Genomic DNA, 20,320 nt, shown 5'->3' on the forward strand with positions numbered 1-20,320 from the left:
GGTTTTCAATTTTCCACAATAAATTGGTGGCGACTCCACAAATGCAAACGCTTGTTCTCCTCCCAAGCGCTCCCGTGGGCCCATTGTCCACACCTGGAACTTGTTTTGTGAATCCTGGACCTTATTTTGTGAACTCCTTGACCTTAGTTTGTAAACTTGTTTTGTGAATCCTTGACCTTATTTTGTGAATCATGGACCTTATTTTCCTTATTATAGCATTAATCTCTTGGTTTGTCTTGTACATTTACTATCTCAGGTTTTTATCCCTTTCCATAGTAACACGATGCCGCTGCATTGGTGGGCTTGTGTCTGTGATATAAAGCAGGGAAAAAATTTCATTCTTGACTCATGCGTGGCTGTTAATGTGGATCCTGACAACAAGCATGCCAAAGAGATTTTATGATTTTTTTTTTCCAAAATATTGTTATTGCCTTTTCTTATAAAAGTATACTCCAAAATATATTTTGATCTTCTTATTGCCTTTTCTTTTTCAGGTACATCACGTTTCAGCTATTTTAGGAGAGTCATATAAATCTTTGGAGTTCATGCACACGAACGAATTTGTCAATCTCAAAGTCCCTCAACAAACAACAAGGTATGTAAGCATGTATCTTTTTCCTTTTGTTAACAGATCAATAGTTATTATTTTGAGCTTGTTGATTTTAAACCATTTACTGTTTTTTTTTGTCTAGTTATGATTGTGGATTTTTTCTGTTGAAGTGGTTGAGTGACATGGACGATGATAGTTTATGGACCAAAAGTGAATATTTTGAGGTAAGTTCATTAGTATACAAAAATAAAGGCTTATCTTGTGAATCTCAGACATTGTTCAGTGAATCTCAGAGCTTTTTTTGTGAAACTTGGTCATTATAAGTGGTTTAAAATCAACAAGGTCTAAGATTCACTGAACAAGCTTTGAGATTCACTGAACAAGGTTTGAGATTCACTGAACAAGGTTTGAGAATCACAAAACAACGTTTGATATTCACCAAATAAAGATAGGTTGGTTGTCTATATACTTCATTAATATATGTCGCTCTTGGCAGAAATTGACACAATATCGAAAATCGATCATATTGGAACTACTTAGATGGGATAAAAATACTAAAAAGGTACACTTCATTGTCTTAAAAATAATGTGAAGTTCATTTCTTCATAACTTTGGCGAATATTTCGTAAATAAATCGATTGTACTTGTTTTTGGTTGTATAGGTGTTTAATTAAAGAAGACAATTGTCCGTGAAGTCATAATATGCAAAAGTGGGTCGAGGCTCCTGTAAAGATTGTTGCCTTCATCAACTTTTGTAAAGATATTTGATAGTTGTAAAGTCGTAATAATTTTTCAGGGTCACTTATGTGACTTATGTAGCTAATTTGACATTGAGTTGAGCAATTTGAGCTAATTTGACATTGACATTGACATTGACATTGAGTTGAGCAAAAGTGGGTCGAGGCTCCTGTAAAGATTGTTGCCTTCATCAACTCTTGTAAAGATATTGACATTGTCAATGAGTTGTAAAGTAGATGATTTTAAACCACGACCAAGTTTGTCATTGACATTGTCAATGAGTTGAGCAAAAGGTCTGAGATTCACAAGATAAGGTCTGAGATTCACAAAATTAAGAGCAAAATAGATGATTTTAAATCACGACCAAGTTTCACAGAACAAGCCCTAAGATTCACTGAACAAGGTCTGAGATTCACAAGATAAGGTCTGAGACCAAGTTTCACAGAACAAGCCCTAAGATTCACTGAACAAGGTCTGAGATTCACAAGATAAGGTCTGAGACCAAGTTTCACAGAACAAGCCCTAAGATTCACTGAACAAGGTCTAAGATTCACAAGATAAGGTCTGAGATTCACAAAATTAAGAGCAAAATAAATGATTTTAAACCACGATCAAGTTTCACAGAACAAGCCCTAAGATTCACTGAACAAGGTCTGAGATTCACAAAATTAAGAGCAAAATAGATGATTTTAAACCACAACCAAGTTTCACAGAACAAGCCCTATGATTCACTGAATAAGGTCTGAAATGATAAAAACGCTTGACGCTAGATTCAGAACCAAGTTTCACAATGCTATGTTCCAGTTTCACAAAATAAGGTCCAGGATTCACAGGATTCACAACATTGACAAAAATAAAACGAGCTTAAAACTTGTCTTCTTCAATCGCCATCTCTATTCTCGTTGCTTAAGAATACTCCATTACATCATTCTTCATTCTCGACCTCTTGCTCTTCTTCCGATGTGTCTCCCTATGTGAAGAATCAAACCTTTATTAGATACTTTTTAAAAAAAAAAAAAAAGAATTAGTAGACAATAGTAGTTACGTTTTCAAGCAATACTAAAATGGAAAGACAAGAGTAAAATTATAGTATTATACATACTTGATTCTCAGGAGGATGCTCTGCAAACTCATTTGGACAATTTTTTTTATCGTGGTGTGACATGCGTTTACACTTAGCACACAACCTTTTCGGTTTTTTTGCCTTCATAATTGCCTTATTTTTGCTGCTCATCATCCTTTTACCACTACCTTTGTTTCTAGAGACTTTAGGTGGTAAGATCTTGATTTCTTTTGGAGCCTTGCAGTTGAGAAGGGCCTCCAATTCTAGTTCTTTGGTCAAAGGCTTTGGGTTTGGCTCCAACTTCTCTCGGAATTCTTTTATTAGCTTGGCAAACTCTCTCAAATCTGACTCTTCTTCTTTTCTTTTGAGCATACCAACAGTTGCGTAAATCTCATACCACACCCGAGACATTCCAGTAGATTTCTATTCAAATCATAAACGGGTTTATGAGTGCATTCTTACTCCACCTACGCAAAATGTATTTCTCAGGAATTTCCTTAAACTTTCCCGAGCAAATCCAAATGATGTGGTTGCATAAGATACCTTTCCTTTCAAACAATTTACATGCACAACGGACATCCATTGTTCTCCTATTGTACTAAACTGCATATCTCTTTCGCTTGATCGCGTCCTCAACAATTGAAACTTCAAAGTTAGTTACTGGATCTGGTGGGGTGTATCCACAAACACTACACGCATTTACCGAAAATTTAACCTCCTTTTGGAAGTCAAAGAACACTTCATGTGTATAGACCTTCACTGCATGGGCCTCCCAGTTTGACCCGAATAGGGTTTCAGGCATTGAGTTGTGGCTCTGTGCTTCAAGAAGCTTTAGATTGTGCCTTTGTTGGTCCATGGCACTCTCAAATCTCATCCAAAATTCTACAAGAGCCCCATATTTATTTTCAAATCTCTTGAAGAAGCTATTAGAACTCTCTGATCTTTGTGTGGTTTTTAAAATGTTGCCCATCGGCACATTCCTGAAATAAGCGGGTATCCACTGATCTCGTTCCGCAAACTTGTCAGTCAACCATTTATTTTCTTCTAACGAAAACTCGCTAATGACCTTAGCCCAATTCTCTTCAAATTCCTCAGGCTCCAAGTCCTCGCCCCAGACAACATTATTCAAACGACTTAAGAAATCAGTCTCTTTGCAAATTGTGCTCCCAACCTTGTCTGTTACTTTCTTCATAATGTGCCACATGCAAAAGCGATGTCTTGATTTTTTGAACACGGCTGCAAGTCACAAAATCCACATTATCTATTGTCAGAGATATTTGTTCACAAATCAATCTCTAAGATTCACTAAACAAGGTCTCAGATTCACAAGATAAGAGAAATAACAATATAGGCAATTTCAACAACTTATGACCAAGTTTAAGAATATTAGCTTTGTGTGTCACATAACAAGTCCAAAGATTCACTGAACAAGGTCTGAGATTCACAAGATAAGGTCTGAGATTCACAAAATTAAGAGCAAAATAGATGATTTTAAACCACGACCAAGTTTCACATAACAAGCCCTGAGATTCACTGAACAAGGTCTGAGATTCACAAGATAACGTCTGAGATTCACAAAATTAAGGGCAAAATAGATGATTTTAAACCACGTTCAATTTTCACATAACAATCCCTAAGATTCACTGAACAAGGTCTGACATTCACAAGATAAGGTCTGAGATTCACAAAATTAAGAGACTGATAGATGATTTTAAATCACGACCAAGTTTCACATAACTAGCCCAAAGATTCACTGAACAAGGTCTGAGATTCACAAGATAAGGTTTGAGATTCACAAAATTAAGAGTAAAATAGATGATTTTAAACCACGACCAAGTTTCACATAACAACCCCAAAGATTCACTGAACAAGGTCTGAGATTCACAAGATAAGGCCTGAGATTCTCAAGATAAGGTCTGAGATTCACAAAACAAGGTCTCGGATTCACAAGATAAGAGAAATAACAAAATAGGCAATTTCAACAACTTATGACCAAGTTTAAGAATATTAGCTTTGTGTTTTACAAATCAAGATCTATCTTTCACAAAACACGCTCTATGATTCACAAAATAAACTTCAAGATTCACGAATAATGTTCCTAGATTCACCAAATAAATAACCAGTTTCACAAAAGTAAGATATTCCAAACACATGGAATCGCATTTATTATTTAGGCATCTTGGTCACCGATCTTTGTAATTGGGTTCTTTGCCACCCATTGCTTTCAGGAACTGCTGAAATGGCCAAATAAATGAGTCATCATCTTCATGATCTAAAAGCACGCATCCAAATGTTATTGACTTTTTGTGATTGTCAATGCCAGTGAAAGGTGAAAATTTCATGTTATATTTGTTCGTTCGATAGGTTGGATCGAATGAAATAGCATCACCAAACAATGCGTAACATCTGATGGAATCCGCATTTGTCCAAAAATTCTTGTCAAAGTTAATCATCAAGATCTGTTTCATATGAAAATACCAACCCTTTTGTTTCTCGGAGGGTTTCTAAACGAGAGATGAACATATGTCCATCCTTGCCATTAAGTAGACACTTTACTTCCCTTTGGAAATTCTTGAACTGCGTAAGGGTAGCTCCAACATTTTCGAAACCCTCTGCTTGTTCCTTGCATAATTTGTATGTTAAACTAGCCCCGACATTCAATCTCGAATTTTGGATAATCAATTGCTTATGATATTCGTTCAGTTGATTTATATTAAGAGCAAGTTTCTCAAATTCCCTATTTTTGACAGGCGTCACTGGGTGATTGTGACCCTCACGGAATTGTTCAATCTTGTACATCTTTTCATGGAACATGAACTTTATCATTGCTTCACAACCCCACCTTTTAATTTTAGTTATTCTTATACCACTTTGCTTATTGGAACTCTCAGCTTCACCTGCACCTGCAACTCCACCCTTTCTCGTACTGATTTTAGCAGTTTTTGTTTTTCTATTTGCACTTATTGCACCAGCTTTTGTTTTGTCACCAGTTTCAACAGTTGTTATTTTTGCATCAGCTTTGGGAGGACTATTTTTCCAGTTATTAAAACCTTGACGATGACAAGCCATGCATTTTGTTCGAATAATACCATCTTTAAACCTCTTAGTTGAAGACTTCCTTGCTTCAAACCCACAAGCAATAACATAAATTTTATAGAACAACATTGCTGACTCTAAGTCCACAAATGTTTTTCCAAGCACGGGTGTAAACTTCTCTTCAATCCTACTTATCCATTGCTCAGTGCCACCCGGTGTGTAAGTTACCAAAGTAGTAGGTGTGGAAATAGTTGGCATTGTAGGGGTTGTTAAGACAGCAGTAGAACCCTCACCATCCTGACAAGAACCAACATTAGAGCAAGGAACCTCACCACAACCGACACGAGGCGTCACACTACACTGTGAGTTGTTGTTGACATTTGAATCAATACCTAAGAAGATAAAAGGTTCACAAAGTCACATCTCACATTCACAAAACAAGGTTTAAGATTCACTAAATAAGGTCTGTGATTCACAAATAAAGTCTGAGGATATTATCTGAGCAAGGAAGAGAGCAGAATAGGTCATTCCTAAAGGGTTCACAAAAAGAGCTCTAGGATTCACAAATACAAGGACTGAGATTCACAAGTTCACTTTTTGGTTCAGATTATTAGTTGGTTTTTAATCTTACCAGGTTGTATATATTAGTTAAGTTTCACAAAATAACCTTCTAGTTTCACAAACTACGGTCTCTGCTTCACACAAAAAGAAATAAATAAATTGCATCAGTAACGTTTAACAACAGAGATTCACAAAATAAGGCCCAAGATTCACTAAATAAAGGCTGAGATTCACCAAATAAAGTCCGAGATTCACTAAATAAAGTATCAGATTATTAGTTCAAATAATTTTAAAAAAAATTGGTGAAGATTTTTAAGTTTTATTTAATTATCACACTATCATCATTTGCTAAGATTCACTGAGTAAGGTCTGAAATTCACAAAATAAGGTTTAAGATTCACAAAATAAGTAAAAGAGCAGCAAAGGTGATTCTAACAACTTATGATGACCAAGTTTCATAAAACAAGCTCTAAGATTCACTAAACTAGGTCTAAGATTCACAAAATAAGGTCTGAGATTCACCAAATACCAAAATCCACTCAATTCATAAACTCTTACAGTAACAATTCAACCAACTCTTACAGTCACTCAATTAGGTCGTAAGATTCACAAATTCAACTTAATTCATAAACTAAACCTTGCAAAAAAACTGAAATACAATATCGATCCATATATTCCATAATAATCAAGCAGAAATTTTGACAAATGCAAATTGAATCAGAAAACATGAGATTTTACAAAAATTACATAAAAAACGATATACCTGATTCAATAACACTATTATCATCAGTCATTGTGATATCTACAATCTCCATAGCAATTAGAGCTGCAAAATCGTCAAAAACAATTTAGTAAGTAGTACGAAATCGCGAGAAAAAGGAAATCGCTCAAAATATTGGTCAAATTCGAACGTTCTATTTACAAAATCGTTCAATTTGATCAAATTCGAACCTGATATCATGAATTTATGAGTGAATTGCCAGAATTGTATGAATATACTCAATTTTGATCAAATTATGAAATTATTTGGAAATTAATCGATTTTTCTTCTGAAATTACTTGAATCAACGTTGTTGAATGTTGTTTTGATGAAATCCATGAACAATCGATGAACAAATTGATGAGCTTTGCTGAAAAATTTCCGTTGAACGAACGAGAGCTTGCTTGTTGAAGAATTTTCAGGAAAATAATTTTGTTTGTATATTTTAGAGAGAGAGAGTGTAATTGGGCTATTGTATGATTTAATATTTTAGTGAGAGAAAGTATTTTGGGCTAAATGAAAAGATTTGGAATGACCCCTCAATTTTCAGCCTAATGAATAATAGGAAGTTAGTCCATAAATGAAGGATTAATGAAGGAATTTGGTGAGGCCGGCCGCCTCGCCATAATTAACGGCCTCTAATTCTTTTCTCTTTGAGTTTCTTATCCTATGCCCAATGGGCATAGGATAGAAAAACCGATATATATATATATATATATATAGAGAGAGAGAGAGAGAGAGAGAGATTGAATCATGTGAGGCACCCTTCTTAGGGTGAGGCGGCTGAACACCTTCTAAACCATTGGATCTAAAAATTGTAAATTCATCAGATTATGACACATGTCCCTATATTATCTAACCCATACACCTTACATCTCAAAGCCATTTACGGTGTCCTCCTTCTCTCTCTTCAGCTCAGCTTCATCTTCATCTCGTCACTCGCCATTAACGCCGAGCTTCCGACCGCCATTGATAGTGAGCTTTTCATCCGCCATTATCCTCCTCAACTTAGGTACTTTCGATTCAATACTTTTCATTTCAATTCATCCGTAATTTTCATTCCGTCTTCTCCGATTCATCTCGTTTTCGCCATTATCACTGTACTTTCATTACTAATTAATTTATTTTAATGCAGGTTTTAATCGTTATTGATCAAAATCGAGCACAGTATGAACGCATAAAATCAATTGAAGTCGATTTTTCCGCTTCTTTTTAAGGTCCTTCCCCTTTCTTACCGTAATAAATCACTTTTCGACCGCCATTATCACTAAGATTTTCTACCGCCATTGTCATCCGGAATTTGGTAATTTCGATCAACTAAGATGTTCTTATTAATATGAACACAATATTGTTTCCTTTGCTGCACAAATTAGCAGACAGTGTGGTCATTTTCTTTTCTTGGATTTGACAGTGAATGGAAGATTGTTGTTGATGCATGACAGTAGTTGTCGCTTGCTATAGACCAATTATAGTAGTAGTTGGTGAGGATTTCATTCAGGTGGGTTGATTATAGGTGATTTTGATCTTTAGTTCAGTACTCAAGTGGTAAGAAGAAGGCTCTTTGTATTTGCAGGAAAAGTGAAGTGACGGATCTGAAGCTACAACTAAGACAACTAGCAGGTAGCAGAGCGCCAGGTACCGATGACTCGAAGCGGGATCTCTTCAAGAAGGTGATTTCTTACATGACAATTGGTATTGATGTCTCATCAGTGTTTAGCGAAATGGTCATGTGTTCAGCCACATCAGATATAGTTTTGAAGAAAATGTGTTACCTGTATGTGGGAAATTATGCCAGTAACAACCCTGATCTTGCACTTCTTACTATCAATTTCCTTCAAAGGGATTGTAAGGATCAAGATCCAATGATCCGCGGTCTTGCCTTAAGGAGTCTTTGTACACTACGTGTTGCGAATTTGCTGGAGTATCTAGTTGGACCATTGGTATCCGGGTTGAAAGATGGCAGTAGCTATGTGAGAACTGTGGCAGCCATTGGAGTTTTGAAATTGTATCACATATCCGTTGTGACATGCATTGATGCCGATTTCAAGAATGCTCAAGCATTTGATCTTTGAATGATCCTGATAGCCAGGTGTGTTTCTAATAATGTTTCTAACTTATGTTTCTTACAGTCAGATTGTGATCTTAGTGGTTAGTGGCAAGCTGCTTTATTTCTTTATTTGCCATGACGCATCAGTATCCTATCACTCTGTGTAAGCATTGGACTGGCTTATGCACTTTCAGAGATGCAAATCCATGTTTTATTCGCTTCCCCTTGACTTTAATGAACCATAAATTTAGGGAGTCAATAGTCACACAAATTTTCAAGTTGTCATTATGTAATTTATTGGTGCCTGTTCTCTTTTCTTTGCATCTGCAAGTGTTGCTGTTAGAACATTTCGTCATATATAAAATGAATTAAGATTAACGATTGCTTCTCTGTGTTTGAGTTGCTGCCCTAGTCTTCGAAATCTGTCAACATTGTCTCTGCACTTTCAACCTTTTCCACTAGTTATAGACAGTCAATTTAATCTTTGTTATGTACTCGTATATCTTAACGGCTATTAGCTCAAATGGGAGAGCAATGTGAAAATCTTGCACAAAGGTATGAGTTCGAATCTCATATAGCCTAGTTAATTTAAGAATCTAGTGTAAAATTGAGGATGAGTAGAAAGAAGCTGAAACTTAGATGTGCACAAACGGCGTGTATAAGCCAAACCGTCGTGCAGAGCCACTAAAGGAGCAAAGGATTACAATTTTGAGTCCTTTGTAAAGTCAAAGTGAGAAATTATCTAAATTGGGTGCAATTGGACATGACAGAAAAGGCCAAAACCCAAAAGTCCACTAGAGAAATACCAATTAGGCTTTGAAGTAAAATAACCAACATGGGAGTCGAACCCACACCTTGTGCATTGCACAACGCTCTGCCATTTGAGCTAATTGGTTTTAAAATAATTAAATCATACCTCTAATTATTTTAACCACTTATGATGACCAAGTTTCACAAAATAAGGTTTGAGATTCACCAAATAAGGAAAGAGCAAAAAACGTTATTTTAACCACTTATGATAACCAAGTTTCACAAAACAAACTCTAAGATTCATTGAACAAGGTCTAAGATTCACAAAACAAAGTCTGAGATTCACCTAATAAAGAAAAGAGCAAAATAGGTGATTTTAACCACTTATGATGATCAAGTTTCACAAAACAAGCCTTAAGATTCACTGAATAAGGTATGAGATTCACAAAATAAGGTATGAGATTCACCAAATAAGGAAAAGAGCAAAAAAAGGTGATTTTCACCACTTATGATGACCAAGTTTCACAAAACAATCTCTAAGATTCACTGAACAAGGTCTGAGATTCACAAAACAAAGTCTGAGATTCACCAAATAAGGAAAAGAGCAAAAAAAGGTGATTTTAACCACTTATGATGATCAAGTTTCACAAAACAAGCCTTAAGATTCACTGAATAAGGTATGAGATTCACAAAATAAGGTCTCAGATTCACCAAATAAGGAAAAGAGCAAAAAAAGGTGATTTTAACCACTTATGATGACCAAGTTTCACAAAACAAGCTCTAAGATTCACTGAACAAGGTTTGAGATTCACAAAACAAAGTCTGAGATTCACCTAATAAAGAAAATAGCAAAATGGGTGATTTTAACCACTTATGATGATCAAGTTTCACAAAACAAGCCTTAAGATTCACTGAATAAGGTATGAGATTCACAAAACAAAGTCTGAGATTCAACTAATAAAGAAAAGAGCAAAATAGGTGATTTTAACCACTTTGATGATCAAGTTTCACAAAATAAGCCTTAAGATTCACTGAATAAGGTATGAGATTCACAAAATAAGGTCTGAGATTCACCAAATAAGGAAAAGAGCAAACAACTGATTTTAACCCCTTATGATGACCAAGTTTCATAAAACAAGCTCTAAGATTCACTGAACAAGGTCTGAGATTCACAAAACAAAGTCTGAGATTCAACTAATAAAGAAAAGAGAAAAATAGGTGATTTTAACCACTTATGAGATCAAGTTTCACAAAACAAAGTTTGAGATTCACCTAAGACGTGTTTGTCCTCCACTGTTTTCAGGTTTAGCGTACTGATATTCGTCATTTGTCAATGGAGTCAGTGTAGATGACAGCCAAACACACCCTTCTCTGTTATTTAGTGTTTTTCCTACCACAAGTTCCATTTTCTTGCATCTGTGTAATCTTCCATTCCAATAACTGACTTTGTGTTCAAAGGGACAATCTCTTGGAACCTGTGAAAAACAAGGTTAATTAGATAGATCTGTGATCATGCTTTTCGAATCATCATGGCTTTTTTTTGTTTTCGTCATGTATTACCTACCCGAGAACGTACATATCCACTGAGCTCTTTAGATTTAGCCATTCTTCTAAATCGGCAGCTAAGCTTCCTACTGGCGATTTTCCTCCCACATTCCATGTTCCCACAAAAATCCTGTTGAAAATACCATAAAACTAATGTGATCCAAAAATGCAATATATCTTCTAGCTGTTATGAATCTATAGTCCGACTGATTACCTGAGTTCATGGGTTAAACCCGATGGTTGGAGTCCTCTAGAACCTACAAAACTATGACTTAGGTATTCCTCGGGTTCACTATCTGCAAAACAACAATAACATTAGCCTAGTGTCTTAAAAGACTCCTGCAAATGGCGGAGACAGATGTACCAGACCTTACCAGAGTCTATAGAATTGTAATTCACATGAATAAACTTGCATTCTAGGAATACTGAATTACATGGAAGTCATGCACCATATTAATGTATAAAGATGCGCACCTGAAACTTCGGGTGAAGCGGAGGGCTCAGTTTTCTTGGATTTCCTTCTAAGCCATCTGGGTGACCTGCCAGATGACGACCTTAGCATTTGACTTCCCATAGCCCATGCAACAGTCTGCAAGCCAGTTTTTACGATATCACAAACTTGGCCGTTAATGTTGATGAATGCTGCCGTAAACTAGGCAAAAGGAAATTGAAGACAGAAGAAGGATGTTTACTGCCAAGAATTATCAGGGAAATTAGATGTTAGTTAGCAGAGAATTTAGGTGGCTAAAGAAGACGTGAAAAGTTCTATAAAGCATGTATAGGTTTATGATGGCTTAAGGTATTAAAAGGTCAAATTCAGGTGCCACGATAGAGTGTACACTGAGCTTCAAAACCCTTTCAGATTTGTGTTTGTGCTGCCTTTGATGGATGGATAATCACTGACCAAATTACATAAAACATACCATACATGACTGGATTTGAAGCCATTAATTTTTGGGCGGGGTTCGAATTGAACTCCAAGTAGCAGTTTAGCAAGACCGGCATTTTCAACCAGACAATTTCATTGGAATACCAGAGTTGCAATTATTACACAAACAACAGTTTACAGATAATAATAAGAGTCGGTACAATATGATCCAAACCATAAATCAATAACACATCCACATTTCCACACAAACATACATACACTATCACAAATAGTAAACAAAGCCTAAATTAAGACAGGTGAAAGTCAGTGAACAATCATCAAATCGTCTAGTACACAAAATTCATCCGAAAACAAGAAAATCAATCGCATATAGCACAATATTACCTAACATAAATCAACAAACAGTAAACAAAAGGACAAACTGAGCGATAATTTAATTGAACTTGATTAAAAACAGCTAAACCTTTCGATTTTCGGCGTCGTCTCCGAGAATTAAAAGCAACGAAAGCGAAGTTAAGAGCGACAGCGAGAATGGCGGCAGTTCCAGTGACAACGATGACTTTCCTCCCTTTACTTCCGCCATTGTTAACACTTCCTCGAGAAGCTTCCTCCCATCGATAATGGCGGTCGTCGTCTTCTTCTCCTCCCATTTGCAAACAAGAACTAATCGTAATTATTACTCCAAACAGGATGTCGAAGATCAAGTCGCTAAGATTTCCGTCGAAGAACAAATGCAAATCACTACTATTCACACTCTTGAAAGTGATCTCAATTCTGATTTGTTTCCTCAATTCTTCGTGTTTTAGTTTAGAGAGAAGAAGGTAAAGAATTTGGGCCTGTTTTAGTTTAGAGAGTGGAAGTATTTTGGTCTAAATGACCCCAGATTTCCAGCCCAATGAACAATTGTAAATCGGTCAAGGTAGTAATTTGGTGAGACCGGCCGCCTCGCCATAATGAAGTGCCTCACCGGATCCGGCCTCTATATATATATATATATATATATATATATATATATATATATATATATATATATATATATATATATATATATATATATATATAGAGAGAGAGAGAGAGGAGGGGTTCTTCTAAGGTCCTTACATCCATTGAGTCCCTAAGTCCTAATATGGACCTTTGGATGTAGGAGATGAAAGGCTAAGATTGGATCTAAATGAAGGGCCAAAAATGAATCTCACTAATCTCACCCACTAATCCTTCTAATCTCCTTACTCCTTCACCATCATTAATCTCCCTCTCTCATTTCTCCCATTCTCTCCTATTTTCCCATTCTCTCTAATCCTCACTCATTTTCCTCTCATTCTCTCAAAACAAAAAAAAAAATCCCAAATAAAACACAAACTAAAAAAAAAAAAAAAACACAAACAAAAAACCAAATTCAAACATCTCCCTCCCTCCCTCCCTCTCTCGTCTGCCGCCCCCCACCCCCACCACACACACAACCCGACAGCCCAACAACAACAACAACCCGTCACCACCATCACCAACCGACTACCCGACAAACCCACCCGACTACCCCCGACAAACCCACCCGACAAACCCACCCAGATCTAGACACCACCCCCGACAAACCCACCCGACAAACCCACCAGATCTCAACGTCATCCCCTCATCGCTCACCACCACCGTCACACCTCCCCTTTCTCCCATCTCACGACAGCAACAACAACAACAACAACAACCAACAACAACACCGACTCCTCATTCCCACCCTCCTTTCTTTCTTTCTTCTTTCAGAATGTCGCCGCTCACGCCAACCACCATTCACCATATTGCCGCCGCTCACGCCGACCACCAACCGTCCTCCTTTCAGATTCATTTTTTTTAAAAAAATTAAAGGGGTTGGTGTTTGTGTCGGTGGATGCGGGTGTTGGTGTTGGTCTCGGTGGGTCGTGTGGTAGCTGGTGTTGGTCTCGGTGGGTCGTGTGGGTCCTCCTTCCTCCCGTGCTTCCTTCCTCCCCTTTTCCTCTTCCTTTCTCTTTTTTTTTTCAATCCATCGTTCCTTTTGTTTCTGTTTTTTTGATTTTTTGTTTTTTTTTTTTATATGGGTTTTGTTTTATATGGGTTTTGTTTTATTTTGTATGGGTTTTTGTATAGGTTTTGTTTTATTTTCATTGTCCATTTTTTTAATTTTGCAGATTTACTTTATTTTGTTCTTTGTTTTTTGGTTTTTGTTATTTTGTTTTTTTTTTTTGTGTTTTTGTCATATTTACTTTATTTTGTTATTGTTATTTGGTTTTTAATTTTTATTGGTTATTAATTTTTTGTTGGTTATACACTTAAAACATTAAAGTTATACTATTTATGACTAAAGTTATACACTTAAAACATTAAAGTTATACTTTTTTGTTATTGTTATTTGGTTTTTAATTTTTGTTGGTTATTGTTATTTGGTTTTTAAATTTTTGTTGGTTATTAATTTTTTGTTGGTTATTGATGGTTGTTATTTAATTTTTTTTCAGATTTAATATTTGTTGATTAATTACGATTTTTAATATTTATTTGGTTTTTATAAAAGTTATACTATTTACGACTAAAGTTATACACTTACAACATTAAAGTTATACATTTTATGACTAAAGTTATACACTTTTTACATTAAAGTTACACTATTAACATCTAAAGTTATACATTGTATAAATTGAAGTTATACAACCATTCAAGTTTGTTTTGTTGGTTTTTTTGTTTGGTTTGGTTTTGGTTTTTTTTGTTATTTGTTTTTTTTTTAATTATTGGTTAATTTTTTATTATTGTACTTTTTTGACTTATTGGTTTTTTTAATATCATCTTCTTATATGTTGTTTCAAATTTGAATTTATTGTTCTAAAGTTATACAATTTTGAACTAAAGTTATACAAATTTGGACTAAAGTTATACAATTTTGGACTAAAATTACACAAATTTGGACTGAAGTTATACAAATAAGGACTAAAGTTATACAAATAAGGACTAAAGTTATACAATTTTGGACTAAAGTTATACAATTTTTGAACTAAAGTTATACAATTTTGGACTAAAGTTATACATTTGGACAACAGTTATAAGTTTGTTGGATTAAAGTTGGATTTTGGACTAAAGTTATACATATGAATGACTAAAGTTATACAAATAAGGACTAGAGTTATACAAAAATTGACCAAAGTTATACAAATATGGACTAAAGTTATACAAAAATGGACAAAAGTTATACATATGAATGACTAAAGTTATACAAATAAGGACTAGAGTTATACAAAAATTGACTAAAGTTATACAAATATGCACTAGAGTTATACAAAAATAGACAAAAGTTATACAAAAATGGACTAAAGTCATACAAAAATGGGCTAAAGTTATACAAAAAATTAGACTAAAGTTATACAAAAATGAACCAAAGTTATACAAAAATGAACCAAAGTTATACAAAAATAGACCAGAGTTATACAAAAATGCACCAAAGTTATACAAAAAATGGATTAAAGTTATACAAAAAATTGGACTAAAGTTATACAAAAATTGGACTAAAGTTATACAAAAATGAACCAAAGTTATACAAAAATGAACCAAAGTTATACAAAAATGGACTAAAGTTAGTCCATATTTGTATAACTTTACTCCATATTTGTATAACTTTAGTCCATTTTTGTATAACTTTGGTTCATTTTTGTATAACTTTGGTTCATTTTTGTATAACTTTGGTTCATTTTTGTATAACTTTAGTCCAATTTTTTGTATAACTCTGTTCCAATTTTTGTATAACTTTAGTTTTTTTTTATATAACTTTGGTCTATTTTTGTATAACTTTGGTTCATGTTTGTATAACTTTAGTCCATTTTTGTATAACTTTGGTTCATTTTTGTATAACTTTGGTCCATTTTTGTATAACTTTAGTCCTTATTTGTATAACTTTAGCCCATATTTGTATAACTTTAATCTATATTTGTATAACTTTAGTCGATTTTTGTATAACTTTGGTTCATTTTTGTATAACTTTGGTTCATTTTTGTATAACTTTGGTTCATTTTTGTATAACTTTAGTCCATATTTGTATAACTTTGGACCATTTTTGTATAACTTTAGTCCATTTTTGTATAACTTTAGTCCATTCTTTGTATAACTTTAGTCAATTTTTATATAACTTCATACTTTTTTTGTATAACTTTAGTCCATTTTTGTATAACTTTAGTCAATTATAAGATTAAAATCAACAAATTATAAAAAATTTTATATGGCTAAGATTAAAACAACAAATTTTATGAAAAATATTTTAGTAGATCTTAGATGAAAAAAAAGTATCTCAAAAAAAAAAACGAGATTTAAAACCCGAAATCTTAAAAAAAAAGTATAACAAGAAGAGATTTGAGAAAATGAATAAAAAAGGAGAAGTAACAAAATAAAAGAAAATAAAAGACAACAACAAAAAATGAATGGAAAAAACAACTCAAAACATGAAAATAAACACCAAACGAAAAAAAAAAAAAAAAAAGGTGGCGGCGGTGCGGTGGTGGCGGCGGTGGTGGGTGGTGAGTTGGTGTCGGGTGGGATAGTGGTGGGTGGTGGTGAATGAGGAAGAGAAGAATGAATGATTTATTTGGGTTTTTTGATTTTTTGGATTTTTTGGGTTTTTTTATTTAATTGGATTTTTTGGGTTTTATTTATTTATTTGGGTTTTGGGTTTTTTATTTATTTGGATTTTTTGGGTTTTTATTTTTTGGGGTTTTAGAGAGAAGATGAGTTGTGTGATATGTGAGAGAAGTGGATGAGAGGAAAAGAAGTTATAGTGAATTAGTGATTAATTAGAAGGATTAGTGAAGGAGGAGAGAATGAGTGATATTAGTCCATAAACACACTTTTGGAGGTTGATCTTGGCCATCCATCTCCCTCCATCCAATGGCTCACAATAGGACTTATGGACTTAATATATCTAAGGACCTTAGTTGATCTCTTCTCTCTCTCTCTCTCTATATATATATATATATATATATATATATATATATATATATATATATATATATATATATATATATATATATATATATATATATAAGGGTTCTTATAAGGCCTTGATACCATATAAGGCCCTAAGTCCTTATAAGAACCCTTGGATGGAAGGGATGGAGGGGTGAGATTACATCTAAATGAATGGCCACTAACCAATCTACCCTAATTTGCTCCTCATTGCAATTAAAGTTCTCACTAATCCACTCATCCTCCTCCCATAATCATAATCCCCTCCCTCTCTCTATATCTCATTTCCCTCACATTTCCCTGACAAACCAAAAAAAAAAAACCAAATCTCCCTCATCCTTTTCTCTCATAATACCTGACAAACCAAAAAAAATATCCAAATCTCCCTCATCCTCCCCACCGGCCAACCAACCACCAGTCCGGATCACTAAACCCGACAACAAAACCACACCGTTCTGCACAACCATCCTCCATCCTCCGTCCCGCACCATTCCGCCCGCACCAAAGACCGCACCCGACCACACCCTCCCTCACCACCACCACACCCGACCACACCAGCCACGAACCATCCTCCATCCTCCGTCCTGCACCATCCCTCTTCTCTCCGTTTCTGGCTCCCTCGGCCAATCCAACGTCGCCACTTCTCTGCCGCCTCCCCCTTCTCCTTTCTATTTTTTTTTTCAGATCTGAAAATAAATAGTGGTTGTTGGTGGTTTGAGTGTCGGGTTAGTGTTGGTGATGTCGTTCCATTTGTAGGGATGGTGGTTGTCGTGATATCGTGGTGGCGCTTTTTTTTTTTTTTTTTTTTTCAGTTCTACGTTTGTGGGGATGTAGTTGGTGCATGGCTTTTTTTATTTTTTGGCGGTGGTCGTTGTTGTTATTCTCGAAGCGGTTCTTTGTTTTTTTTTTTTTTTTTCTTTTCTTTCTTGTTTTACGGGATTCGGGTTTTGGGATCGGCGGGTTTTTATTATTTTGTTATTGTTATTATTGTTATTTTTGGTTTTTATTGTTTAAATTTCAGATTTGTGGTTTTTGGTGTTGTTCTTTGTTTTTTGTTTTGTTTTTGTTCTTTGTTTTTATTTTTTATTTGGTTGTTATTGTTATTTGATTTTTTGGACTAAAGTTATACATCTTGTCTATTAAAGTTATACACTGCGTGCATTAGAGTTATACACACGATATTTAAATTTGGTTTTTTTTTAATGTTATTTGGTTTATTTCAGATTTCGGGTTGGGTTGGGTTGTTGGTTTTTTGGTTTTATTATTGTTATTTGGTTTTTTGTTTTTGTTATTATGAGTTTTTTTGGTTTTTGTTATTATTTAATTTTTTTTCATATTTAATATTTGTTGATTAATTACGATTTTTCATATTTATTTGGTTTTATAAAAGTTATACTATTTACGACTAAAGTTATACACTTAAAACATTAAAGTTATACACTGGGTGCATTAAAGTTATACATCTTGTCTATTAAAGTTATACACTGCGTGCATTAAAGTTATACAATTTTGGACTGAAGTTGTACTCTTATGGAATAAAGTTATATAATTTTGGACTAAAATTACACAAATTTGGACTGAAGTTATACAAATAAGGACTAAAGTTATACAAATAAGGACTAAAATTATACAATTTTGGACTAAAGTTATACAAATTTGGACTACAATTATATACAAAAAATGATTGAAGTTATACAAATAAGGACAAAAGTGCACTGTAGAGTTATACAAAATGCACTGGAGTTATACAAAAATGCACCAAAGTTATACAAATATGGACTAAAGTTATACAAATATGGGCTAAAATTATACAAATAAGGACTAAAGTTATACAAAAATGGACCAAAGTTATACAAATATGGACTAAAGTTATACATCATTAGATTATCCGCTTCAAGAGCATTCATGGTTTCGGGTTTAAGACAAACCTCTAAATCTACACTCCCATCTCCTTCGGGCCCAGGACTCGCAGTTACCTTCCCATCTTCCTTATTACAATGCCCAACTAAAGCAGCCTTCGCCTTACCAAGCCCAAATTCAGGCCCATACATATCAAATCGGGTTGATCCACCCATCACAACTACATTTGGACTATCAAACAGAGGGCCCATTTCTTCATCATTTTGTGCCTTACATAGGAACCTGATCATTTTTTCCGAGAATTGAAGCACTGTTTTCTCATCTTGGCTAGCCACAAGATCATGAACCAACATTGCAGCCCGTCCAAGCCCGTCGTCTAAAACCTCACCAACCTTACACATACTTTGGTATCTTGTGATAAAATTTCCAAAGTAGTCATTCGAAATAGGTGGGTTAAACTTTGGCCTAGCATTCATGACCAAAGCACAACTCGTCTCTAACCCGCAATCCAAATTTCTAGCTCGTGTTATGGACCTCCACATAAACGCAGACAAGGCTTGGAACGAAGAGATCTTGTTCTGGACCCCGCATTCCTCGTTGGCTTTAGTTTTTAGCTTTGACATTGAAATGGACGAGAAGTGGAAGATTCGTTCTCTTAACATAACCAAGTCATTATGGGGTTGAGTTAACGACTTGTCCACTTCAAGTCCCGGCAACTTGAGGAACGGACCATATCCTTCGGGAAAGTACGGTTTAAACATAGGCTTTCTAGATATTGCAATGTCGTAATTCTCTTGATTTTCCATTAATTGAACATAAATCTCGGACAAACTCGAAATAAAATGCCAAAGGGAGGTTCCATCTCCAATACAATGGTTCATGGTAAACCCGACAAAAACCCCATCAAGAAGCTCAGTCACCTGAATCGACAACAACGGCCTACGATGGCCATCATAGTTAACGCCTTCGACACCTAGATCGAATAAAGACCGAATAATTAAAGGAACATCGACAGGCCCAACGAGATCCGTTACGGACACATCCTTAGCAGTAGCATGTATGAGGCGGGCCCCAGGGCCCTTCTCACAATCTACATAGACCCACCTACAATTTTCACCCTCCAATTTTACTGTGGTTAATTGACCAGCTAAGGGGTAAAAATCAACAAGAGAAATAGACAGTGATTTCTTGAGATTTTCAAGAAAAGATTGAATATTTTTGGGTTGATTAGAGAAAAGCAAACCCCTTTGCATCTGATCAAAACCTAAAAATGCTAAATCAACAGGGTTTAAATTGTATGGAGTTTTTGCAGCATCAATTAATTTTCTGGGTTTTACGTAACATTCCCAAATTACTTTGATTTGGGTACTAGAATTTGCCATTTGATTTGGAATTAGATTCAGATTCAGATTAGTGATTGATTTAGTTGATTATATTGTGATCTTCCTGTAATTGTTACATTAATATATGCGTAGTAGTTAGAAAGAAGGTGAGATCAGTAGAAATGATAATTTAAAGAATTTATGGTTCGGTATATGTCTTAAGAATCTGATACC

At 34.9% G+C, this 20,320-nt stretch overlaps 2 protein-coding genes across 2 annotated transcripts; one reads left to right on the top strand and one right to left on the bottom strand.

Annotated features, from left to right (window-relative positions):
• Nucleotides 1–7,541: 7,541 nt before the first annotated feature.
• Nucleotides 7,542–8,780, top strand: LOC141600723 (beta-adaptin-like protein A). The gene is made up of 2 exons (XM_074420968.1): nt 7,542–7,720; nt 8,282–8,780. The coding sequence occupies exons 1-2, from the start codon at nt 7,542–7,544 to the stop codon at nt 8,778–8,780; spliced, it is 678 nt and encodes a 225-aa protein (XP_074277069.1).
• Nucleotides 8,781–10,895: 2,115 nt separating this feature from the next.
• On the bottom strand, nt 10,896–20,320 carry LOC141600724 (putative acetyltransferase At3g50280). The gene is made up of 6 exons (XM_074420969.1): nt 18,611–20,320; nt 12,362–12,775; nt 11,525–11,639; nt 11,265–11,346; nt 11,070–11,180; nt 10,896–10,980 (listed from the first exon to the last, which is right to left on the bottom strand). The coding sequence occupies exons 1-6, from the start codon at nt 20,144–20,146 to the stop codon at nt 10,896–10,898; spliced, it is 2,343 nt and encodes a 780-aa protein (XP_074277070.1). The 5' UTR covers nt 20,147–20,320.

Source organism: Silene latifolia, chromosome 9 (genome assembly GCF_048544455.1).
Source record: "Silene latifolia isolate original U9 population chromosome 9, ASM4854445v1, whole genome shotgun sequence".
In the NCBI taxonomy this organism is placed as follows: Eukaryota; Viridiplantae; Streptophyta; class Magnoliopsida; order Caryophyllales; family Caryophyllaceae; genus Silene; species Silene latifolia.